General features: G+C 42.0%; 1 protein-coding gene across 1 annotated transcript in view; it reads right to left on the bottom strand.

The window, feature by feature from the left end:
* The window catches only part of LOC139755173 (solute carrier family 12 member 9), a 290,342-nt gene that overhangs the window by 213,431 nt on the left and 49,117 nt on the right, over window positions 1-27,794 (bottom strand). The window contains exon 3 of the mRNA XM_071673343.1: window positions 19,640-19,774. Within this exon, the coding sequence (XP_071529444.1) occupies window positions 19,640-19,774 (135 nt within the window). The remainder of the gene's footprint in view (window positions 1-19,639; window positions 19,775-27,794) is intronic.

Here is a 27,794-nt window from a genome sequence, read left to right as displayed (position 1 = left end):
GAAAAGAGTGGTGAGAGTAAGTGAGCATGGAAAGATATCTGTGTGAAGAAATACCAAGAAAGATTGAGTGGAGAATGGCAAAAGTTAAGAGATAAATGAAGCAATGGGAGTGAGTGAGGAATGGCAGATATCTATGGAAGCATTTAGGGAAGTATTTAGGAAGGTGGGCAGATTAGAAAAGGTAGTGAGTGGTGGGATGAAAAAGTAAAGTTGCTAATGAATGAGAAAAGAAAGGCATTTGGGTGGTACTTACAAGAAAGGAGTGCAAATGATTGGGGGATGTATAAGAGAAAGTGGCAGGAGGTCAAGAGGAAGGTGCAGGGCAACTGAAGGCAAATGAGTTGAAGTGAGCGAATATCAGTAAACTTTAGGGAGAACAAGATGATTTGGATGATTAGTAATGTGCAAAAAACAAGAGAAGGGACTAAAAAGCAAAGTGGTACCAGGTAGTAATGAATTGAAAGAGAGATGGAGTGAATATTTTGAAGGACTGTTGAATGCACATGATGATAAGAGTGGCAGATGTATGGTGTTTGGCTCAGGATGGTATGCAAAGTGAGTCATGGAGAGTAGTTTGGCAAAGAGAGAAGCAGTAAAGTGTGCAAAGTTAGTCATGGAGAGTGGTTTGGCGAAGAGAGAAGCAGTAAAGCCTTGTATAAGATAAACTGTGGCAAGGTGGCTGGAGTTGATGATACTTCAGTTGATTTCATTAAAAAAGGGGGTGACTGTGTTGTTGAATGGCTGGTAAGGCTTTTCAATGTTTTTATGGATCATGGTGAGATTCCTCAGGATTGGTGGAATGCATGTATAGTGCCATTGTATAAAAGCAAGGGGGGAAAAAGATGAGTGTCCAAACTACAGAGGTATAATACTGTTGAGCATACCTGGTAAGATGTATGGAAGTGTACTGATTAAGAAGATGAAGATGCACAAAGCATCAGATTGGGGAGGAGCAGACTGGTATCAGAAGTGGTAAAGGATGTATGGATCAGACAACCTTTAAGAATGTGTGTGAGAAATACTTAGAGAAACACATAGACTTGTATGTGGCATTTATGATCTGGAGAAAGCATATGATCTGGATGATAAAGATGCCTTGTGGAAGGTTTTAACAACATAGCATGGGAGGAAAGCTGCTAGAAGCAGTGAGAACATTTTATCAAGGGTATAAGGCATGTGTACAAATAGGAAGAGAGGAAAGTGAATGGGTCCAAGTAAAGATTGGTATGCAGCAAGGGTGTATGATATCACCAAAGTTGTTCATTTTGTTTGTGGAAGGGGCAGTAAGGGAGGTAAATACAAGAATCTTGGAAAGACACATGAGTATGAAGTCTTTGGGGGATGAGGCAGCCTAGGAAATGAGTCAGTTGTTTGCCGATGATACAGCACTGGCAACAGATTAGAATGAGAAACTGCATAAGTTGGTGACTGAAGCTGAAAGAGTGTGTAAAAGGAGGGAGCTGAGAGCAACTGTGAAGGAAAGCAAGGTTATTAAGTTTAACTGGGTTGAGGGAAAGGTTAGTTGGGGTGTTAGTACAAATCAAAGAAAACTGGAGGAAGTGCAGTGTTTTGGGTGCCTGGGAGTGGACATAGCAGTGAAAGGAACCATGGAAGAAGTGAGTCACAGGGTGGATGAGAGGTTGAAGGCTCAGGAAGCACTGACGAATGTGTGGAAAGAGGTAACATCATCTGGGAAGGCAAAAATGGGTATGTATGCAGGATCAGTAGTCCTAAAAATATAATATGGATGTGAGGCATGGGCTATGGGTAAGGCTGTGTGGGGAAGGATGGATGTGTTGGAAATGTATTGTGGTGTGAGATGGTTTGATCGAATGAATAATGAAAGGGTAAGAAAATGGGGTAGTAACAAAAAAGAGTGTGGCTGAGACAGCTGAAGAGGGTGTGCCGAAATGGTTTAAACATATGAAGGGAATGAGTGAGGACAGGTTGACAAGGAGGATATATGTGTCAGAAGTGAAATGAATACGAAGAACTGGGAGACCAAGTTGGAGATGGAAGGATGGAGGGAAAAAGATTTTGAGCAAATGGGACCTGAACATGCAGGAGGGTGAAAGGCATGCAAGGGACAGAGTGAACTGGAGCCCCTTCCTTCTTTGGGACCCAACAGAAGAGGGTGTAATCCTGTAACAGCTGAACGAAGGTTGTCCTACAACTTTACTTGACAGGGGTTGGTGATTATTCCAACTCCACCCAGACCTTAATTAATATTAGATACACCCACATGTCAAATTTATAAAAGACTCAGAAGCTCTAGTCAACCCCTGAACTGGCATAGAAATAAACTGAGGTGAAACTGCCTTACAACCCAGCTTGACTGGTTAGAAAAGAGTGCCTCAAAAGGGGCACCCCCACTCATATGTACTAAGCACTTCCTTCTAGGGGAGCAAGAAGATATCACCCTCTAAAACTACTTTCAAAGTCATGAGTAACAAAACCTTGAACTTGCTTTTTCCTTGCTGCATCTTCCTTCAAAGAGACAAGATTAGCACTCATGCCTTAGCATTACATAACCCGAGCCACTAAGCACGACAGATGTTAAAATGCGTGTCCACTTGATTACGAACTATACATTTGTAAGCCAACAGTAGCCATTTCTGGGTCTATAGGCAAGTGCTATGGTTTGAAATGCACACCAGACTTCTTTTTGAAGGCTTCAGTCATGGACAAAAGTCTACATCAAGATCGGGCCCTGACTGAAAAACAGAGCGAACTATGAAAAGGAAAAAGAACACGAGAAAGTATTTAAAAATTCTTGAGAAAGTGAAAAACCTGTCTTTTGAAATGTGCCAGTTCATTATTGTTGTGAAATAATTCTGTGACACAGCAGCTTGCTGAGTATTGTGTGGTCTAGCTGGTGGTGGGGGAACACAAGCAGCCAGCTCTTGGGAGCAAACACCAAAGTAATACCAAGAGAAAAGGGAAAGTAAACCAAAACTGCAGCATGAGGCAAGGGGATCAAGTTCAGAAGTTAGCCTAAGATACTTTATAAGGCAGACCACTTTCAACAACTCTGTCAAGTAAGGATGCAGAGATAGAACCATCCTAAATGTGAAACATTACTTCATACAGAGACAAATCAATCCCTTGTATAAACGAAGCAACTGTTCAGAAAAGTTTTGACATCTAAAGAGGACACCCAGGTTTCCAGGAAAGAGGGAAAGTTACAGTAATACCAAGTATGTTCACTGAGCCAGAGGTGGAACTCAGAACCATCAAAGGACAGACAACAGCTGTGAGGAGTCTTCAATGGAGAGAGGAGTAGAAACTGGGTCTTGGAGGCAAAAAACTTAACAAGATGTTGTCTACTCCACTGAGATATCCTGACGGTCTGAGTTTATTGAGGAAGCTCTGTCAAGATGAGATGCAGATCGAGTTAGAGATAAGGGAGCAGAACTGAAGGATGTGGATGAATGCAGTTTTGAGTCATCAGCATAAGAGTGCATATCATTATTAGTGGAGGAGAGAAAATTGTTGAAAAAAAGAGAAAAAATGAAGGGGACAAGACAGAAACTTGAGCGACACTGCTGTTGAAGGAGGAAACAGGGAGACTGATTCATCAACAACCACAGAGATAGATCAGCCAAAGAGGGAGCTAGATATGAAGAAGCAAAGTGAGGGAGGGAAGCCAAAAGAGGGGAGCTTAGAGATGAGACCACAATGCCACACCCTGTCAAAAGCCTTAAATATGTCAAGGGCAGCTACACATGACTCCCCAAAATCTTTCAGGGATGATGACCAGATATTAGTAAGATAGGAAAGAATATCACCAGTGGATCTTGCCTTATGGAAGCCATACTGGTGATCAGAGAGAAGATTGTGATTTTCAAGGTGTTTCAGGATATGGAAGTTGAGGAGGGATTTAAAGACTTTGGAAATGGTAGACGTCAAAGCAATAGGACAATAATTATCAGGATAAGAAAGGTCACCCTTCTTAGGGATAGGATGCATCACTGCATGCTTCCAAGGGGAAGGAAAAGTTTTGGTTTTTAAACAGAAATGGATCAGGCGAGCAAGCACAGGTGTAAGTTCAGAGGCACAATCTTTCAGTACATAGGGATGGATGCCATCAGGACCATAAGCCTTGCTTGTGACCAGAGAAAGAAGCACTTTTCAGACAGACTGAAAAGAGATTACAGGAAGAGGGATAGGTTTACAGATGCTCCCTGACTTACAACCTATGCAGCTTATGACCATGCATACATACGATCATAAAAGAAATTAAAAAATATAAGTAAATATAAAAATTAACCCAGGGTTCAGCCAATAGTACTTCACAAGTTGAAATTTTCAAGTTTAGTACAGCAAATACGGAAGTCCCAACACCAGCATCTTCAATTGGCCCAGATAATCCATTTAACTCCCCTGCGCCTCCTAGTCGACGTGTAATGAAGAAGGCAGTCAGGCGAAACCCCAGGAAGCAGTAATGCCTCAAGTGGTGCTACCAAACTGTGTCTTTGAATTCTAGTTTTTATATATACATACACATACAGATATATATATTTTTTTTTTTTTTGCTTTGTCACTGTCTCCCGCATTTGCAAGGTAGCGCAAGGAAACAGACAAAAGAAAATGGCCCAACCCACCCCCATACACATGTATATACACACGTCCACACACGCAAATATACATACCTACACAGCTTTCCATGGTTTACCCCAGACGCTTTACATGCCCTGATTCAATCCACTGACAGCACGTCAACCCCGGTATACCACATCGATCCAATTCACTCTATTCCTTGCCCTCCTTTCACCCTCCTGCATGTTCAGGCCCCGATCACACAAAATCTTTTTCACTCCATCTTTCCACCTCCAATTTGGTCTCCCACTTCTCCTCGTTCCCTCCACCTCCGACACATATATTCTCTTGGTCAATCTTTCCTCACTCATTCTCTACATGTGCCCAAACCATTTCAAAACACACTCTTCTTCTCTCTCAACCACGCTCTTTTTATTTCCACACATCTCTCTTACCCTTACGTTACTTACTCGATCAAACCACCTCACACCACACATTGTCCTCAAACATCTCATTTCCAGCACATTCATCCTCCTGCGCACAACTCTATCCACAGCCCACGCCTCGAAACCATACAACATTGTTGGAACCACTATTAATCCAAACATACCCATTTTTGCTTTCCAAGATAATGTTCTCGACTTCCACACATTCTTCAAGGCTCCCAGGATTTTCGCCCCCTCCACAACCCTATGATCCACTTCCGCTTCCATGGTTCCATCCGCTGCCAGATCCACTCCCAGATATCTAAAACACTTCACTTCCTCCAGTTTTTCTCCATTCAAACTTACCTCCCAATTGACTTGACCCTCAACCCTACTGTACCTAATAACCTTGCTCTTATTCACATTTACTCTTAACTTTCTTCTTTCACACACTTTACCAAACTCAGTCACCAGCTTCTGCAGTTTCTCACATGAATCAGCCACAAGCGCTGTATCATCAGCGAACAACAACTGCCTCACTTCACAAGCTCTTTCATCCCCAACAGACTTCATACTTCCCCCTTTCCAAAGCTCTTGATTTCACCTCCCTAACAACCCCATCCATAAAAAATTAAACAACCATGGAGACATCACACACCCCTGCCGCAAACCTACATTCACTGAGTACCAATTACTTTCCTCTCTTCCTACACGTACACATGCCTTACATTCTCGAAAAGAACTTTTCACTGCTTCTAACAACTTGCCTCCCACACCATATATTCTTAATACCTTCCACAGAGCATCTCTATCAACTCTATCATATGCCTTCTCCAGATCCATAAATGCTACATACAAATCCATTTGCTTTTCTAAGTATTTCTCACATACATTCTTCAAAGCAAACACCTGATCCACATATCCTCTACCATTTCTGAAACCAAACTGCTCTTCCCCAATCTGATGCTCTGTACATGCCTTCACCCTCTCAATCAATACCCTCCCATATAATTTACCACGAATACTCAACAAACTTATACCTCTGTAATTTGAGCACTCACTCTTATCCCCTTTGCCTTTGTACAATGGCACTATGCATGCATTCCGCCAATCCTCAGGCACCTCACCATGAGTCATACATACATTAAATAACCTTACCAACCAGTCAATAATACAGTCACCGCCTTTTTTAATAAATTCCACTGCAATACCATCCAAACCTGCTGCCTTGCCGGCTTTCATCTTCCGCAAAGCTTTTACTACCTCTTCTCTGTTTACCAAATCATTTTCCCTAACCCTCTCACTTTGCACACCACCTCGACCAAAACACATTATATCTGCCACTCTATTATCAAACACATTCAACAAACCTTATATATATATATATATATATATATATATATATATATATATATATATATATATATATATATTTTTTTTTTTTATACTTTGTCGCTGTCTCCCGCGTTTGCGAGGTAGCGCAAGGAAACAGACGAAAGAAATGGCCCAACCCCCCCCACACACATGCATATACACACGTCCACCCACGCAAATATACATACCTACACAGCTTTCCATGGTTTACCCCAGACGCTTCACATGCCTTGATTCAATCCACTGACAGCACGTCAACCCCGGTATACCACATCGCTCCAATTCACTCTATTCCTTGCCCTCCTTTCACCCTCCTGCATGTTCAGGCCCCGATCACACAAAATCTTTTTCACTCCATCTTTCCACCTCCAATTTGGTCTCCCTCTTCTCCTTGCTCCCTCCACCTCCGACACATATATCCTCTTGGTCAATCTTTCCTCACTCATCCTCTCCATGTGCCCAAACCACTTCAAAACACCCTCTTCTGCTCTCTCAACCACGCTCTTTTTATTTCCACACATCTCTCTTACCCTTACGTTACTCACTCGATCAAACCACCTCACACCACACATTGTCCTCAAACATCTCATTTCCAGCACATCCATCCTCCTGCGCACAACTCTATCCATAGCCCACGCCTCGCAACCATACAACATTGTTGGAACCACTATTCCTTCAAACATACCCATTTTTGCTTTCCGAGATAATGTACTCGACTTCCACACATTCTTCAAGGCTCCCAGAATTTTCGCCCCCTCCCCCACCCTATGATCCACTTCCGCTTCCATGATTCCATCCGCTGCCAGATCCACTCCCAGATATCTAAAACACTTCACTTCCTCCAGTTTTTCTCCATTCAAACTCACCTCCCAATTGACTTGACCCTCAACCCTACTGTACCTAATAACCTTGCTCTTATTCACATTTACTCTTAACTTCCTTCTTCCACACACTTTACCAAACTCAGTCACCAGCTTCTGCAGATTCTCACATGAATCAGCCACCAGCGCTGTATCATCAACGAACAACAACTGACTCACTTCCCAAGCTCTCTCATCCCCAACAGACTTCATACTTGCCCCTCTTTCCAAAACTCTTGCATTCACCTCCCTAACAACGCCATCCATAAACAAAATTAAACAACCATGGAGACATCACACACCCCTGCCGCAAACCTACATTCACTGAGAACCAATCACTTTCCTCTCTTCCTACACGTACACATGCCTTACATCCTCGATAAAAACTTTTCACTGCTTCTAACAACTTGCCTCCCACACCATATATTCTTAATACCTTCCACAGAGCATCTCTATCAACTCTATCATATGCCTTCTCCAGATCCATAAATGCTACATACAAATCCATTTGCTTTTCTAAGTATTTCTCACATACATTCTTCAAAGCAAACACCTGATCCACACATCCTCTACCACTTCTGAAACCACACTGCTCTTCCCCAATCTGATGCTCTGTACATGCCTTCACCCTCTCAATCAATACCCTCCCATATAATCTGCCAGGAATACTCAACAAACTTATACCTCTGTAATTTGAGCACTCACTCTTATCCCCTTTGCCTTTGTACAATGGCACTATGCATGCATTCCGCCAATCCTCAGGCACCTCACCATGAGTCATACATACATTAAATAACCTTACCAACCAGTCAACAATACAGTCATCCCATTTTTTAATAAATTCCACTGCAATACCATCCAAACCTGCTGCCTTGCCGGCTTTCATCTTCCGCAAAGCTTTTACTACCTCTTCTCTGTTTACCAAATCATTTTCCCTAACCCTCGCACTTTGCACACCACCTCGACCAAAACACCCTATATCTGCCACTCTATCATCAAACACATTCAACAAACCTTCAAAATACTCACTCCATCTCCTTCTCACATCACCACTACTTGTTATCACCTCCCCATTTGCGCCCTTCACTGAAGTTCCCATTTACTCCCTTGTCTTACGCACTTTATTTACCTCCTTCCAGAACATCTTTTTATTCTCCCTAAAATTTACTGATACTCTCTCACCCCAACTCTCATTTGCCCTTTTTTTCACCTCTTGCACCTTTCTCTTGACCTCCTGTCTCTTTCTTTTATACGTCTCCCACTCAATTGCATTTTTTCCCTGCAAAAATCATCCAAATGCCTCTCTCTTCTCTTTCACTAATACTCTTACTTCTTCATCCCACCACTCACTACCCTTTCTAATCAACCCACCTCCCACTCTCCTCATGCCACAAGCATCTTTTGCGCAATCCATCACTGATTCCCTAAATACATCCCATTCCTCCCCCACTCCCCTTACTTCCATTGTTCTCACCTTTTTCCATTCTGTACTCAGTCTCTCCTGGTACTTCCTCACACAAGTCTCCTTCCCAAGCTCACTTACTCTCACCACCTGCTTCACCCCTACATTCACTCTTCTTTTCTGGAAACCCATACAAATCTTCACCTTAGCCTCCACAAGATAATGATCAGACATCCCTCCAGTTGCACCTCTCAGTACATAAACATCCAAAAGTCTCTCTTTCGTGAGCCTGTCAATTAACACGTAATCCAATAACGCTCTCTGGCCATCTCTCCTACTTACATAAGTATACTTATGTATATCTCGCAGTTGAGGGAATAATTGGTATACATGGGGTGTTCAGTGTTGTAAATGGAAATGGTGAAGAGCTTGTAGATTTATGTGCTGAAAAAGGACTGATGATTGGGAATACCTGGTTTAAAAAACGAGATATACATAAGTATACGTAAGTAAGTAGGAGAGATGGCCAGAGAGCGTTATTGGATTACGTGTTAATTGACAGGCGCGCGAAAGAGAGACTTTTGGATGTTAATGTGCTGAGAGGTGCAACTGGAGGGATGTCTGATCATTATCTTGTGGAGACTAAGGTGAAGATTTGTATGGGTTTTCAGAAAAGAAGAGTGAATGTTAGGGTGAAGAGGGTGGTGACAGTAAGTGAGCTTGGGAAGGAGACTTGTGTGAGGAAGTACCAGGAGAGACTGAGTACAGAATGGAAAAAGGTGAGAACAATGGAAGTAAGGGGAGTGGGGGAGGAATGGGATGTATTTAGGGAATCAGTGATGGATTGCGCCAAAGATGCTTGTGGCAAGAGAAGAGTGGGAGGTGGGTTGATTAGAAAGGGTAGTGAGTGGTGGGATGAAGAAGTAAGATTATTAGTGAAAGAGAAGAGAGAGGCATTTGGACGATCTTTGCAGGGAAAAAATGCAATTGAGTGGGAGATGTATAAAAGAAAGAGACAGGAGGTCAAGAGAAAGGTGCAAGAGGTGAAAAAGAGGGCAAATGAGAGTTGGGGTGAGAGAGTATCATTAAATTTTAGGGAGAATAAAAAGATGTTCTGGAAGGAGGTAAATAAAGTGCGTAAGACAAGGGAGCAAATGGGAACTTCAGTGAAGGGCGCAAATGGGGAGGTGATAACAAGTAGTGGTGACGTGAGAAGGAGATGGAGTGAGTATTTTGAAGGTTTGTTGAATGTGTTTGATGATAGAGTGGCACATATAGGGTGTTTTGGTCGAGGTGGTGTGCAAAGTGAGAGGGTTAGGGAAAATGATTTGGTAAACAGAGAAGAGGTAGTAAAAGCTTTGCGGAAGATGAAAGCCGGCAAGGCAGCAGGTTTGGATGGTATTGCAGTGGAATTTATTAAAAAAGGGGGTGACTGTATTATTGACTGGTTGGTAAGGTTATTTAATGTATGTATGACTCATGGTGAGGTGCCTGAGGATTGGCGGAATGCATGCATAGTGCCATTGTACAAAGGCAAAGGGGATAAGAGTGAGTGCTCAAATTACAGAGGTATAAGTTTGTTGAGTATTCCTGGCAAATTATATGGGAGGGTATTGATATATATATATATATATATATATATATATATATATATATATATATATATATATATATGGATGGGGTTGTTAGGGAGGTAAATGCAAGAGTTTTGGAAAGAGGGGCAAGTATGAAGTCTGTTGGGGATGAGAGAGCTTGGGAAGTGAGTCAGTTGTTGTTCGCTGATGATACAGCGCTGGTGGCTGATTCATGTGAGAAACTGCAGAAGCTGGTGACTGAGTTTGGTAAAGTGTGTGGAAGAAGAAAGTTAAGAGTAAATGTGAATAAGAGCAAGGTTATTAGGTACAGTAGGGTTGAGGGTCAAGTCAATTGGAAGGTGAGTTTGAATGGAGAAAAACTGGAGGAAGTGAAGTGTTTTAGATATCTGGGAGTGGATCTGGCAGCGGATGGAACCATGGAAGCGGAAGTGGATCATAGGGTGGGGGAGGGGGCGAAAATTCTGGGGGCCTTGAAGAATGTGTGGAAGTCGAGAACATTATCTCGGAAAGCAAAAATGGGTATGTTTGAAGGAATAGTGGTTCCAACAATGTTGTATGGTTGCGAGGCGTGGGCTATGGATAGAGTTGTGCGCAGGAGGATGGATGTGCTGGAAATGAGATGTTTGAGGACAATGTGTGGTGTGAGGTGGTTTGATCGAGTGAGTAACGTAAGGGTAAGAGAGATGTGTGGAAATAAAAAGAGCATGGTTGAGAGAGCAGAAGAGGGTGTTTTAAAATGGTTTGGGCACATGGAGAGAATGAGTGAGGAAAGATTGACCAAGAGGATATATGTGTCGGAGGTGGAGGGAACGAGGAGAAGTGGGAGACCAAACTGGAGGTGGAAAGATGGAGTGAAAAAGATTTTGTGTGATCGGGGCCTGAACATGCAGGAGGGTGAAAGGAGGGCAAGGAATAGAGTGAATTGGAGCGATGAGGTATACCGGGGTTGATGTGCTGTCAGTGGATTCAATCAGGGCATGTGAAGCGTCTGGGGTAAACCATGGAAAGCTGTGTAGGTATGTATATTTGCGTGTGTGGACGTATGTATATACATGTGTATGGGGGTGGGTTGGGCCATTTCTTTCATCTGTTTCCTTGCACTACCTTGCAAACGCGGGAGACAGCGACAAAGCAAAAAAAAAAAAAAAATATATATATATATATTTATATCATGAGAGGCAAGTGTTTTGGGAGCAGCTGAATGAGTGTGTTAGCGGTTTTGATGCACGAGATCGGGTTATAGTGATGGGTGATTTGAATGCAAAGGTGAGTAATGTGGCAGTTGAGGGAATAATTGGTATGCATGGGGTGTTCAGTGTTGTAAATGGAAATGGTGAAGAGCTTGTAGATTTATGTGCTGAAAAAGGACTGATGATTGGGAATACCTGGTTTAAAAAGCGAGATATACATAAGTATACTTATGTAAGTAGGAGAGATGGCCAGAGAGCGTTATTGGATTATGTGGTAATTGACAGGCGTGCGAAAGAGAGACTTTGGGATGTTAATGTGCTGAGAGGTGCAACTGGAGGGATGTCTGATCATTATCTTGTGGAGGCTAAGGTGAAGATTAGTATGGGTTTTCAGAAAAGAGGAGTGAATGTTGGGGTGAAGAAGGTGGTGAGAGTAAGTGAGCTTGGGAAGGAGACCTGTGTGGGGAAGTACCAGGAGAGACTGTGTACAGAATGGAAAAAGGTGAGAACAATGGAAGTAAGGGGAGTGGGGGAGGAATGGGATGTATTTAGGGAATCAGTGATGGATTGCGCCAAAGATGCTTGTGGTATGAGAAGAGTGAGAGGTGGGCTGTTTAGAAAGGGTAGTGAGTGGTGGGATGAAGAAGTAAGAGTATTAGTGAAAGAGAAGAGAGAGGCATTTGGACGATTTTTGCAGGGAAAAAATGCAATTGAGTGGGAGAAGTATAAAAGAAAGAGACAGGAGGTCAAGAGAAAGGTGCAAGAGGTGAAAAAAAAGGGCAAATGAGAGTTGGGGTGAGAGACTATCACTAAATTTTAGGGAGAATAAAAAGATGTTCTGGAAGGAGGTCAATAGGGTGCGTAAGACAAGGGAGCAAATGGGAACTTCAGTGAAGGGCGTAAATGGGGAGGTGATAACAAGTAGTGGTGATGTGAGAAGGAGATGGAATGAGTATTTTGAAGGTTTGTTGAATGTGTCTGATGACAGAGTGGCAGATATAGGGTGTTTTGGTCGAGGTGGTGTGCAAAGTGAGAGGGTTAGGGAAAATGATTTGGTAAACAGAGAAGAGGTAGTAAAAGCTTTGCGGAAGATGAAAGCCGGCAAGGCAGCAGGTTTGGATGGTATTGCAGTGGAATTTATTATAAAAGGGGGTGACTGTATTGTTGACTGGTTGGTAAGGTTATTTAATGTATGTATGACTCATGGTGAGGTGCCTGAGGATTGGCGGAATGCGTGCATAGTGCCATTGTACAAAGGCAAAGGGGATAAGAGTGAGTGCTCAAATTACAGAGGTATAAGTTTGTTGAGTATTCCTGGTAAATTATATGGGAGGGTATTGATTGAGAGGGTGAAGGCATGTACAGAGCATCAGATTGGGGAAGAGCAGTGCGGTTTCAGAAGTGGTAGAGGATGTGTGGATCAGGTGTTTGCTTTGAAGAATGTATGTGAGAAATACTTAGAAAAGCAAATGGATTTGTATGTAGCATTTATGGATCTGGAGAAGGCATATGATAGAGTTGATAGAGATGCTCTGTGGAAGGTATTAAGAATATATGGTGTGGGAGGCAAGTTGTTAGAAGCAGTGAAAAGTTTTTATCGAGGATGTAAGGCATGTGTACCTGTAGGAAGAGAGGAAAGTGATTGGTTCTCAGTGAATGTAGGTTTGCGGCAGGGGTGTGTGATGTCTCCATGGCTGTTTAACTTGTTTATGGATGGGGTTGTTAGGGAGGTAAATGCAAGAGTCCTGGAAAGAGGGGCAAGTATGAAGTCTGTTGGGGATGAGAGAGCTTGGGAAGTGAGTCAGTTGTTGTTCGCTGATGATACAGCGCTGGTGGATGATTCATGTGAGAAACTGCAGAAGCTGGTGACTGAGTTTGGTAAAGTATGTGGAAGAAGAAAGTTAAGAGTAAATGTGAATAAGAGCAAGGTTATTAGGTACAGTAGGGTTGAGGGTCAAGTCAATTGGGAGGTGAGTTTGAATGGAGAAAAACTGGAGGAAGTGAAGTGTTTTAGATATCTGGGAGTGGATCTGGCAGCGGATGGAACCATGGAAGCGGAAGTGGTTTACCCCAGACCCTTCACGTGTCCTGGTTCAATCCACTGACAGCACATCCACCCCAGTATATCACATCATTCCAATTCACTCTATTCACTGCACCAAGGCATGTCAAGCGTCTGGGGTAAACCAATGAAAGTTTTGTGGGGCCTAGATGTGGAAAGGGAAGTGTGGTGTCAGTGCATTACACATGATAGCTAGAGACTGAGTGTGAACAAATGTGGCCTTTGTTGTCTTTTCCTAGTGCTACCTCGCACACACGTGTGGAGAGGGGGGGGTGCCATTTCATGTGAGGCTGGGTGGCGATGGAAATGGATGAAGGCAGCAAGTATGAATATGTACATGTGTATACATGTATATGTCTGTGTATGAATATGTATACGTTGAAATGTATAGGTATGTATATATGCGTGTATGGGCATGTATGTATATACATGTGTATGTGGGTGGGTTGGGCCATTCTTTCATCTGTTTCCTCGTGTTACCTCGCTAACACAGGAGACAGCAACAAAGTATAATATAAAAAATATAAAAATACGGTCAAGGTGGTGTGCGAAGTGAGAGGGTCATGGAGAATGGTTTGGTGAACAAAGAAGAGGTAGTGAAAGCATTGCAGATGAAAGCTGGCAAGGCGGCGGGTTTGGATGGTATTGCAGTGGAATTTATCAAAAAAGGGAGTGACTGTTTTGTTGACTGGTTGGTATGGATATTCAATGTATGTATGGTTAATGGTGAAGTGCCTGAGGAGTGGCAGAATGCATGCCTAGTGCCATTGTGCAAAGGGGATAAAGATTAGTGTTCAAATTACAGAGGTATAAGTTTGTTGAGTATTTCCGGGAAATTATATAGGAGGGTATTGACAGGGGGTAAAGGCATGTACAGAGCATCAGATTGGGGAAGAGCAGTGTGTTGTCAGAAGTGGTAGATGATATGTGGACCAGGTGTTTCCTTTGAAGAATGTGAGAAATACTTAGAAAAACAGATGGATTTGTATGTAGCCTTTATGGATCTGGAGTAGGCATATGACAGAGTTGATAGAAATGCTTTGTGGAAGGTAGAGTATATGGTGTGGGAGGTAAGTCGCTACAGGCAGTGAAAAGTTTTTATCAAGGACGTAAGGCATATGCACAAGTAGGAAGAGAGGAAAGTCAATGGTTCCCAGAGAATGTCGGTTTGAGGCAGGGGTGCGTTTAATCTCCATGGTTCTTCAATTTGTTTATGGATGGGTTTGTTAGGGAGGTGAATGCAAGAGTTTTGGAGAGAGTGGCAAGTATGCAGTCTGTTGTGGATGAGAGGGCTTGGGATGTGAGTCAGTTGTTCGTTGATGATACAGCACTGGTGGCTGATTCGTGTGAGAAACTGCAGAAGTTGGTGACTGAGTTTGGTAAAGTGTGTGAAAGAGGAAAGCTGAGAGTAAATGTGAATAAGAGCAAAGTTATTAGTTTCAGTGGGGTTGAGTGACAAGTTAACTGGGAGGAAAGTTTGAATGGAGAAAAACCGGAGGAAGTTAAGTGTTTTAGATATCTGGAAGTGGATTTGGCAGCGAATGAAACCATGGAAGCGGAAGTGAGTCACAGGATGGGGGAGGGGGCGAAGGTTCTGGGTGCGTTGAAGAATGTGTGGAAGACCAGAATGTTATCTCAGAGAGCAAAAATGGGTATGCTTGAAGGAATAGTGGTTCCAATAATATGTATACGTTGAAATGTATAGGTATGTATATATGCGTGTATGGGCATGTATGTATATACATGTGTATGTGGGTGGGTTGGGCCATTCTTTCATCTGTTTCCTTGTGTTACCTCGCTAACACAGGAGACAGCAACAAAGTATAATATAAAAAATATAAAAATACGGTCAAGGTGGTGTGCGAAGTGAGAGGGTCATGGAGAATGGTTTGGTGAACAAAGAAGAGGTAGTGAAAGCATTGCAGATGAAAGCTGGCAAGGCGGCGGGTTTGGATGGTATTGCAGTGGAATTTATCAAAAAAGGGAGTGACTGTTTTGTTGACTGGTTGGTATGGATATTCAATGTATGTATGGTTAATGGTGAAGTGCCTGAGGAGTGGCAGAATGCATGCCTAGTGCCATTGTGCAAAGGGGATAAAGATTAGTGTTCAAATTACAGAGGTATAAGTTTGTTGAGTATTTCCGGGAAATTATATAGGAGGGTATTGACAGGGGGTAAAGGCATGTACAGAGCATCAGATTGGGGAAGAGCAGTGTGTTGTCAGAAGTGGTAGATGATATGTGGACCAGGTGTTTCCTTTGAAGAATGTGAGAAATACTTAGAAAAACAGATGGATTTGTATGTAGCCTTTATGGATCTGGAGTAGGCATATGACAGAGTTGATAGAAATGCTTTGTGGAAGGTAGAGTATATGGTGTGGGAGGTAAGTCGCTACAAGCAGTGAAAAGTTTTTATCAAGGACGTAAGGCATATGCACAAGTAGGAAGAGAGGAAAGTCAATGGTTCCCAGAGAATGTCGGTTTGAGGCAGGGGTGCGTTTAATCTCCATGGTTCTTCAATTTGTTTATGGATGGGTTTGTTAGGGAGGTGAATGCAAGAGTTTTGGAGAGAGTGGCAAGTATGCAGTCTGTTGTGGATAAGAGGGCTTGGGATGTGAGTCAGTTGTTCGTTGATGATACAGCACTGGTGGCTGATTCGTGTGAGAAACTGCAGAAGTTGGTGACTGAGTTTGGTAAAGTGTGTGAAAGAGGAAAGCTGAGAGTAAATGTGAATAAGAGCAAAGTTATTAGTTTCAGTGGGGTTGAGTGACAAGTTAACTGGGAGGAAAGTTTGAATGGAGAAAAACCGGAGGAAGTTAAGTGTTTTAGATATCTGGAAGTGGATTTGGCAGCGAATGAAACCATGGAAGCGGAAGTGAGTCACAGGATGGGGGAGGGGGCGAAGGTTCTGGGTGCGTTGAAGAATGTGTGGAAGACCAGAATGTTATCTCAGAGAGCAAAAATGGGTATGCTTGAAGGAATAGTGGTTCCAATAATATGTATACGTTGAAATGTATAGGTATGTATATATGCGTGTATGGGCATGTATGTATATACATGTGTATGTGGGTGGGTTGGGCCATTCTTTCATCTGTTTCCTTGTGTTACCTCGCTAACACAGGAGACAGCAACAAAGTATAATAAAAAAAATATAAAAATACGGTCAAGGTGGTGTGCGAAGTGAGAGGGTCATGGAGAATGGTTTGGTGAACAGAGAAGAGGTAGTGAAAGCATTGCAGATGAAAGCTGGCAAGGCGGCGGGTTTGGATGGTATTGCAGTGGAATTTATCAAAAAAGGGAGTGACTGTTTTGTTGACTGGTTGGTATGGATATTCAATGTATGTATGGTTAATGGTGACGTGCCTGAGGAGTGGCAGAATGCATGCCTAGTGCCATTGTGCAAAGGGGATAAAGATTAGTGTTCAAATTACAGAGGTACAAGTTTGTTGAGTATTTCCGGGAAATTATATAGGAGGGTATTGACAGGGGGTAAAGGCATGTACAGAGCATCAGATTAGGGAAGAGCAGTGTGTTGTCAGAAGTGGTAGATGATATGTGGACCAGGTGTTTGCTTTGAAGAATGTGAGAAATACTTAGAAAAACAGATGGATTTGTATGTAGCCTTTATGGATCTGGAGTAGGCATATGACAGAGTTGATAGAAATGCTTTGTGGAAGGTAGAGTATATGGTGTGGGAGGTAAGTCGCTACAAGCAGTGAAAAGTTTTTATCAAGGACGTAAGGCATACGCACAAGTAGGAAGAGAGGAAAGTCAATGGTTCCCAGAGAATGTCGGTTTGAGGCAGGGGTGCGTTTAATCTCCATGGTTCTTCAATTTGTTTATGGATGGGTTTGTTAGGGAGATGAATGCAAGAGTTTTGGAGAGAGTGGCAAGTATGCAGTCTGTTGTGGATGAGAGGGCTTGGGATGTGAGTCACTTGTTCGTTGATGATACAGCGCTGGTGGCTGATTCGTGTGAGAAAACTGCAGAAGTTGGTGACTGAGTTTGGTAAAGTGTGTGAAAGAGGAAAGCTGAGAGTAAATGTGAATAAGAGCAAGGTTATTAGTTTCAGTGGGGTTGAGTGACAAGTTAACTGGGAGGAAAGTTTGAATGGAGAAAAACTGGAGGAAGTTAAGTGTTTTAGATATCTGGAAGTGGATTTGGCAGCGAATGAAACCATGGAAGCGGAAGTGAGTCACAGGATGGGGGAGGGGGCGAAGGTTCTGGGTGCGTTGAAGAATGTGTGGAAGACCAGAATGTTATCTCAAAGAGCAAAAATGGGTATGCTTGAAGGAATAGTGGTTCCAACAATGGTATATGGTTGCGAAGCATGGGCTATAGATAAGGTTGTGCGGAGGAGGGTGGATGTGTTGGAAATGAAATGTTTGAGGACAATATGTGGTGTGAGGTGGTTTGATTAAGTAATGAAAGGGTAAGAGAGATGTGTGATAATAAAAACAGTATGGTTGAGAAAGCAGAAAAGGGTATACTGAAATGGTTTGGTCACATAGAGAGAATTAGTGAGGAAAGATTGACAAAGGGGATGGATATATGTGTCATAGGTGGAGGGAACAAAAAGTGGGAGACCAAATTGGAGGAGGAAGGATGGAGTGAAAAAGATTTTACGTGATCGGGGCCTGAATATACAGGAGAGTGAAAGGCATGAAAGGAACAGAGTGAATTGGAACGATGTGGTATACCGGGGTCAACATGCCGTCAATGGATTGAACCAGGGCATGTGAAGCATCTGGGGTAAACTGTGGAAAGTTTTGTGGGGCCTGGATGTGGAAGGGGAGCTGTGGTTTCGGTGCATTACACATGACAGCTGGAGACTGAGTGTGAACGAATGTGGCCTTTGTTGTCTTTTCCTAGCACTATCTCGCGCAGGGGAGGGGGTGCTATATCATGTGTGGGAAGGTGGCAAAGGGAATGGATGAAGGCAGCAAGTGTGGATGTGCACGTGTATATATGTATATGTTTGTGTATGTACATGTATATATACATTGTACTGTATAGGTACGTACATGTGCGTGTGTGGGCATTTATGTATATACATGTGTATGTGGGTGGGTTGGGCCATTCTTTCGTCTGTTTCCTTGCACTACCTCACTGACGCAAGAGACAGCGACTAAGTATAATGAATATAAAATAAATATATATATACATATGCATGTATATGAGAGGATGGGCCATTCTTCATCTGTTTCCTGGTGCTACCTTGCTGATGTGGGAAACAGCAATTAAGTATAACAAAATATAACATATACTCTAGCATGAGTTAGGTACCCATTTGATCAACCAACCCCTAGAGGTATGAACAGCTAGGTTGACTGTGGACCAACAGCTATAACCAGGATTTGAACTTATGTGCTCAACCCTAGGTGGCCCATGAATGTGTCATGCTTAGGAATGCAAATTGCTACACCCTGGGAGGCCCCTTGTAATACTGGTAATAATAAAATTGATGAAAAGAGTGTAGTACCAAGGAAGTGGAAGAGAGGAAATGTTATGCATATCTTTAAAGAAGGGGACTGCAGAATTTCACTAAGTAATGAAGTAAGTAACTAAGGGCTGAAAAACACAAAAATACAGGAAAAGATAATCAGAAATCTAATGGATGATTTTTTGTAAAGGATGTTCTACCTAAGCAAGCCATAACATGGGTAATGGGTTTGGAGGTTATGCATAACAAATATCTTTTATCACTGTTGAGTGGATGAACTCTGTTTTAGACAATAAGGATTTAAAATTGGGTTGTGTATTCCTGGACTGCCAGATGGCATCTGACACTGTACCACATATGAGGTTCATAAAGGAACAGGATGTTCAGGCTGGCATATGGGGGGACACTCCTTTGATGAAGAGAAAATTATCTAAGTGAAAGGAACAAAAGATTGCATGTGTGAGAAATACAGTGAAATACTGTACAGTAATAAGATGTGTCAAGTTAGTATGAAGGTCTCTGATCACTTTCCATAATAGACAAAGGTTGAGGACATGTATAAATGGAATGAGAGGCTGGAACTACTTGTCCTCCTGAGCACATATGAGAATGGAGTTACAGATAATAGATGAAAAGACTGAATCATTCAACAATATATCTTTTTACATAAAAAAAAATTGATAAATCTAAAATTAGTTATAAAATCATTATAATCAAAAAGAAGTGTTAATAGAGCTATAAATGGATACAGTAAGCACCTCCTCCTTCAACAGCACCATTGGTAGAAATGGCACAAATTGAAAAGATGGTGACCAGAAGGATTACATATGCAAGTGTCAGTGTGCCACAGGCTGGTAGCAGACCCAAGTTCCCAACGATGAATCCTGTAAGAACAGAAAACTATTACTCTTATGCAGAGGAAGCACACTAAACAATCAATATATAGTATTACACCATTCTCTTTCACACACAAACTTATACTGGTATGACTCTAAAGTCAACATCAATTAATATAAAGGATTCAATCAATTTTCATTCAGTCTTAAACCCTATTTGAACTAACATGGTAATGCATTACAAGCAAAATGGATATCACACAAAAGTAATTCAATTCATACTTGGGATATATTTTCTTAACTTTAACATAATTGAAATTCCTACAATCCTAAAGCAAAATATTAAACAATTACTATCATCCCTGGGTTGGGGAAAAAGAATTACACCTCTGTATTCCTGCATGTTGTAGGTGTCTAAAGGAGGCATAAGTGGGGGATGGAACCCACTCCCCTTCCTGTATTTCAACTTTTAAAAGAGGGAACAGAAAAAGGAGCAAGGCAAGGAATGCTCATCCTCCTCGAAGGCTCAAGCTGGGGTGTCTAAATGTGTGTGTTTAGCCAAGATCAGAAGAAAGGAGAGACATGAAGTATGTTTAAAGAAAGACATCTGGATCTTCTAGCTCTGGGTGAAACAAAGCTAAAGAGTAAAGGGAAAGATTATATTATTATTATTATTATTTTGCTTTGTCGCTGTCTCCCACGTTAGCGAGGTAGCGCAAGGAAACAGACGAAAGAATGGCCCAACCCGCCCACATACACATGTATATACATACATGCCCACACACGCAAATATACATACCTATACATCTCAATGTACACATATATATACACACACAGACATATACATATATACACATCTACATAATTCATACTGTCTGCCTATATTTCTTCCCATCGCCACCCCACCACACATGGAATAACATCCCCCTCCCCCCTCATGTGTGCGAGGTAGCGCTAGGAAAAGACATCAAAGGCCCCATTCGTTCACACTCAATCTCTAGCTGTCATGTAATAATGCACCGAAACCACAGCTCCCTTTCCACATCCAGGCCCCACACAACTTTCCATGGTTTACCCCAGACGCTTCACATGCCCTGGTTCAATCCATTGACAGCGCGTCGACCCCGGTATACCACATCGTTCCAATTCACTCTATTCCTTGCCCTGCCTTTCACCCTCCTGCATGTTCAGGCCCTGATCACTCAAAATCTTTTTCACTCCATCCTTCCACCTAAAATTTGGTCTCCCACTTCACCTCGTTCCCTCCACCTCTGACACATATATCCTCTTTGTCCATCTTTCCTCACTCATTCTCTCCATGTGACCAAACCATTTCAAAACACCCTCTTCTGCTCTCTCAACCACACTCTTTTTATTTCCACACATCTCTCTCACCCTTACATTACTTACTCGATCAAACCACCTCACACCACATATTGTCCTCAAACATCTCATTTCCAGCACATCCACCCTCCTGCACACAACTCTATCCATAGCCCACACCTCGCAACCATACAACATTGTTGGAACCACTATTCCTTCAAACATACCCATTTTTGCTTTCCGAGATAATGTTCTCGACTTCCACACATTCTTCAAGGCTCCCAGAATTTTCGCCCCCTCCCCAACCCTATGATTCACTTCCACTTCCATGGTTCCATCCGCTGCCAGATCCACTCCCACGTATCTAAAACACTTCACTTCCTCCAGTTTTTCTCCATTCAAACTTACCTCCCAATTGACTTGACCCTCAACCCTACTGTACCTAATAACCTTGCTCTTATTCACATTTACTCTTAACTTTCTTCTTTCACACACTTTACCATACTCCGTCACCAGCTTCTGCAGTTTCTTACATGAATCAGCCACCAGCGCTGTATCATCAGCGAACAACAACTGACTCACTTCCCAAGCTCTCTCATCCACAACAGACTGCATACTTGCCCCTCTTTCCAAAACTCTTGCATTCACCTCCCTAACAACTCCATCCATAAACAAATTAAACAACCATGGAGACATCACACACCCCTGCCGCAAACCTACATTCACTGAGAACCAATCACTTTCCTCTCTTCCTACATGTACACATGCCTTACATCCTCGATAAAAACTTTTCACTGCTTCTAACAACTTGCCTCCCACACCATATATTCTTAATACCTTCCACAGAGCATCTCTGTCAACTCTATCATATGCCTTCTCCAGATCCATAAATGCTACATACAAATCCATTTGTTTTTCTAAGTATTTCTCACATACATTCTTCAAAGCAAACACCTGATCCACACATCCTCTACCACTTCTGAAACCACACTGCTCTTCCCCAATCTGATGCTCTGTACATGCCTTCACCCTCTCAATCAATATCCTCCCATATAATTTACCACGAATACTCAACAAACTTATACCTCTGCAATTTGAGCACTCACTCTTATCCCCTTTGCCTTTGTACAATGGCACTATGCAAGCATTCCGCCAATCCTCAGGCACCTCACCATGAATCATACATACATTAAATAACCTCACCAACCAGTCAACAATACAGTCACCCCCTTTTTTAATAAATTCCACTGCAATACCATCCAAACCTGCTGCCTTGCCGGCCTTCATCTTCCGTAAAGCTTTTACTACCTCTTCTCTATTTACCAAATCATTTTCCCTAACCCTCTCACTTTGCACACCACCTCGACCAAAACACCCTATATCTGCCACTCTATCATCAAACACATTCAACAGACCTTCAAAATACTCACTCCATCTCCTTCTCACATCACCACTACTTGTTATCACCTCCCTCCCCATTAGCCCCCTTCACTGAAGTTCCCATTTGCTCCCTTGTCTTACACACTTTTTTTACCACCTTTTAAAACATCTTTTTATTCTCCCTAAAATTTAATGATATTCTCTCACCCCAACTCTCATTTGCCCTCTTTTTCACCTCTTGCACCTTTCTCTTGACCTCCTACCTCTTTCTTTTATACCTCTCCCACTCAATTGCATTTTTTCCCTGCAAAAATCGTCAAAAGGCCTCTCTCTTCTCTTTCACTAATAATCTTACTTCTTCATCCCACCACTCACTACCTTTTCTAATCAACCCACCTCCCACGCTTCTCATGCCACAAGCATCTTTTGCGCAATCCATCACTGCTTCCCTAAATGCATCCCATTCCTCCCCCACTCCCCTTACCTCCTTTGTTCTCACCTTTTTCCATTCTGTACTCAGTCTCTCCTGGTACTTCCTCACACAAGTCTCCTTCCCAAGCTCACTTACTCTCACCACTCTCTTCACCCCAACATTCTCTCTTCTTTTCTGAAAACCCCCACAAATCTTCACTTTCGCCTCCACAAGATAATGATCAGACATCCCTCCAGTTGCACCTCTCAGCACATTAACATCCAAAAGTCTCTCTTTCGTGCGTCTATCAATTAACACATAATTCAATAACGCTCTCTGGCCATCTCTCCTACTTACATACGTATACTTATGTATATCTCGCTTTTTAAACCAGGTATTCCCAATCACCAGTCCTTTTTCAGCACATAAATATACAAGCTCTTCACCATTTCCATTTACAACACTGAACACTCCATGTATACCAATTATTCCCTCAACTGCCACATTACTCACCTTTGCATTCAAATCACCCATCACTATAACCCGGTCTTTTGCATCAAAACCACTAACATACTCATTCAGCTGCTCCCAAAACACTTGCCTCTCATGATCTTTCTTCTCATGCCCAGGTGCATATGCACCAATAATCACCCATCTCTCTCCAACAACTTTCAGTTGTACCCATATCAATCTAGAATTTAATTTCTTACACTCTATCACATACTCCCACAACTCCTGATTCAGGAGTAGTGCTACTCCTTCCCTTGCTCTTGTCCTCTCACTAACCCCTGACTTTACTCCCAAGACATTCCCAAACCACTCTTCCTCTTTACCCTTGAGCTTCGTTTCACTCAGAGCCAAAACATCCAGGTTCCTTTCCTCAAACATACTACCTATCTCTCCTTTTTTCTCATCTTGGTTACGTCCACACACATTTAGACACCCCAATCTGAGCCTTCGAGGTTTGGAAATGTCTTAGGAGTACAGTCAGGGGTTGTTGAGACAACAAAAATTGAGGAAGGAGTAGCACTACTGAAGCAGGAATAGTAGAAGAGTATAATAGAATGTAAGGAAATAAGTTCTAGACTGATGTGGGTAAAACTGAAAAAAGATTGTGAGAAATGGGTGATTAATAGTGCTTATACACCTGGCCATGAGAAGAAAGATCAAGAGAGGAGAGTTTTGAAAGCAGCTCAGTAAGTGTCAGCAGTTTTGATGTAAGAGATCAAGTATTGATCATCCGTGATTTAAATGGGAAGGTAAGTAATGTGGCAGTTGAGGGTATAATTGGAGCTCATGGGGTTTTCAGTTATGAATGGTAATGGTGAACAGCTGAACAGGTTGTGGATATGTATGCTGAAAAAGGACTGGTGACTGGGAGTACTTGCTCAAAAAGAGGGATACAAACAGGTGCATTACTTATGAATTGATAGATGTGTAAAAGAGAGACTTTTGGATGTAAATGTGCTGAGAAACGCAGATGATGGGATGCCTGATCACTGTTTTCTGGTGTCTTGTGGAGGCGAGGGTGAAGAGTTTTAGAGGCTTTTGTAAAAGAGGAAACAATATTGGGAAGAAGAGAGTGGTGACAGTAAGACAGCTTGGATAAGGATCTTGTGGGAAGAAATATCAGGAGAGATGGAATGTAGAGAGAATGTAGAAAGTCAAATATGTTACTTTCTAATTTCTTTAATGCAGGGATATATTTTTTCTAGTTTTTCCAGTTTCCATTTTTTGAGTCTACCACTATAAATAAATACACTTTTTTATTTCTGTTTCTTTGACCCCTAAATGCTCCCTTCTGCTATCATCATGGATCACTCTGAGTCTCGAGTTTATCTTCATTGCTAGGCCATTTGACCATAATCCTTGGCTTCTATCGGGACTCTCTGCAGCAGCCATTCTGTGATTATCGTGATGTGAGACCTTATTCCTTTGTCTTGATACATGAATCAAATTTGCTAATACAGGTTGTACCTCACTAATCTGGTGTTCTGTGATCTGGGACTTTTTGAATCTGCTGCCTTGGTTATCAGTTTACACGGCAGCCGAGAAAATTAACAGTCCAATTAATTTCTTATTTTCAGCTGTATTTTAGCCCTTCAGAATGTCATCCAAGAGAACAAATTGTGCAGAAGATGGTGCTAGTGCTAATGAGCATAAATCATTATCTATGCTTGAAAAGGTGGAGTTACTGAAAAAATTAGATAAAGGAACTTCTGTAAAGACTTTGTGCGAGTATTCTGAGACTGAATTGCCAACTGTGTATGACTTTAGGGGACAATTTTGGTTCTCTGGCATTTTTTGTGGTCCAGCAATGACCACACCCCAAGGATGCCAAATGATAGAAATACAACCTGTATATGACAGAATTGCACAAAACAGTATCTAAAGGTCTGATATATGGTCATCCAAACATGATCCATTTTATCAATAATACTAAGGGCAGAATTATTTCATCTTCCATCTTAGTTTTAATCATTGAAAATTTGTTTCCTTATACCTGTTTGCTTAATCTGCTCATTTCTTCCTCCCCCTTTTATGATGGACTCTTTTGTTAACATTATCAGTTTCCTTACATCCTTCTAGTGGTTTTGATGCATTACACATAACAGCTAGAGATTGAGCGTAAGCAAATGTGGCCTTTTCAGTCTGTTTTCCTGGGGCTACTTCACTGAAGCAGGCTGTTGCGATGCCCTTTCCTGTAGGACAGGGTAGCGCCATGAATGGATGAAGGCAAGTAAGTATGAATATGTACATGTGTATATACATATATGTCTGTGTATGTGTATGTATATGTATGTATATATAGATTTGTTTATGTACATGTATGTACATATTCCCTCAAAGGCCCAGTCCTCTGCTCTCAACGCTACCTCGCTAATGCGGGAAATGGCGAACAGTATGAAAAAAAAAAATGTATATATGCAAGTATGGGCATTTAGGTGCATACATATATTCACTTATTATTTATATTATACCTAATTGGAGGTGGAAAAATAGAGTGAAAAAGATTTTGAGTGATTGGGGCCTGAACATGCAGGAGGGCGAAAGGGGTGCAAGGAATAGAGTGAATTGGAACGATGTGGTATACCGGGGTCAACATGCTGTCAATGGATTGAACCAGGGCATGTGAAGTGTCTGGGGTAAACCATGGAAAGTTCTGTGGGGTCGATGTGGCAAGAGAGCTGTGGTTTCGATGCATTATATATGACAGCTAGAGACTGAGTGTGAACGAATGTGGCCTTTGTTGTCTTTCCTAGCACTACCTCACGCACATGCGCGGGGGGGGGGGGGGGGGGGGGGGGGGGGTTCCATTTCATGCATGGTAGGGTGGCGACGGGAATGAATAAGGGCAGAGAGTATGAATTATGTACATGTGTATATATGCATATGTCTGGGTGTTTATATATATGTATCACTGAGATGTACAGGTATGTATATGTGCATGTGTGGACGTGTATGTATATATATGTGTGTGTGGAGGGTTGGGCCATTCTTTCGTTAGTTTCCTTGCACTACCTTGCTAATGCGGGAGACAGTGACAAAGTATAATTAACATAAATAAATAACTTAGTAGACGTCTCCCATGTTAGTGAGGTAATGCAAGGAAACAGACGAATGAATGGCCCAACCCACCCACATACACATGTATATATTTTGGAGATCACAATTTTGCACGTGATCAAAATATTCCTATGATTCAACAGGGAAAATGAAACACGAAAATTTCCCAAGTGCACTTTCGTGTAATAATCACATCATCAGGGGAGACAGAAGAGAGAAATATAACAGTCAGTTGATATAAAATGAAGAGACGAAGCTAGGACACCATTTGGTAAACATGTTTACCAAATGGCATCCTAGCTAGAGACTGAGTGTGAACGAATGTGGCCTTTGTTGTCTTTCCTAGCGCAACCTCGCACACATGAGGGGGAAGGGGGTTGTTATTCCATGTGTGGCGAGGTGGCGATGGGAATGAATAAAGGAATACAGTATGAATTATGTACATGTGTATATATGTATATGTCTGTGTGTGTATATATATATGTATACATTGAGATATATAGGTATGTATACTTGCGTGTGTGTACATGTATGTATATACATGTGTATTTGGGTGGGTTGGGCCATTCTTTCGTCTGTTTCTTGGCACTACCTCGCTAACGCAGGAGACAGCGACAAAGCAAAATAAATAAATAAAATATATATATATATATATATATATATATATATATATATATATATATATATATATATATATATATATATTCTTTTCTTTTTTTTTTTTTGCTTTGGCGCTGTCTCCCGCGTTTGTGAGGTAGCGCAAGGAAACAGACGAAAGAAATGGCCCAACCCACCCCCATACACATGTATATACATACATCCACACACGCAAATATACATACCTACACATCTTTCCATGGTTTACCCCAGACGCTTCACATGCCCTGATTCAATCCACTGACAGCACGTCAACCCCGGTATACCACATCGATCCAATTCACTCTATTCCTTGCCCTCCTTTCACCCTCCTGCATGTTCAGGCCCCGATCACACAAAATCTTTTTCACTCCATCTTTCCACCTCCAATTTGGTCTCCCTCTTCTCCTCGTTCCCTCCACCTCCGACACATATATCCTCTTGGTCAATCTTTCCTCACTCATTCTCTCCATGTGCCCAAACCATTTCAAAACACCCTCTTCTGCTCTCTCTACCGCGCTCTTTTTATTTCCACACATCTCTCTTACCCTTACATTACCTACTCGATCAAACCACCTCACACCACACACTGTCCTCAAACATCTCATTTCCAGCATATCCATCCTCCTGCGCACAACTCTATCCATAGCCCACGCCTCGCAACCATACAACATTGTTGGAACCACTATTCCTTCAAACATACCCATTTTTGCTTTCTGAGATAATGTTCTCGACTTCCACACATTCTTC

This window comes from Panulirus ornatus, chromosome 18 (assembly GCF_036320965.1).
Source record: "Panulirus ornatus isolate Po-2019 chromosome 18, ASM3632096v1, whole genome shotgun sequence".
Classification (NCBI taxonomy): domain Eukaryota; kingdom Metazoa; phylum Arthropoda; class Malacostraca; order Decapoda; family Palinuridae; genus Panulirus; species Panulirus ornatus.
This window is presented reverse-complemented; position numbering and strand designations above follow the sequence as displayed.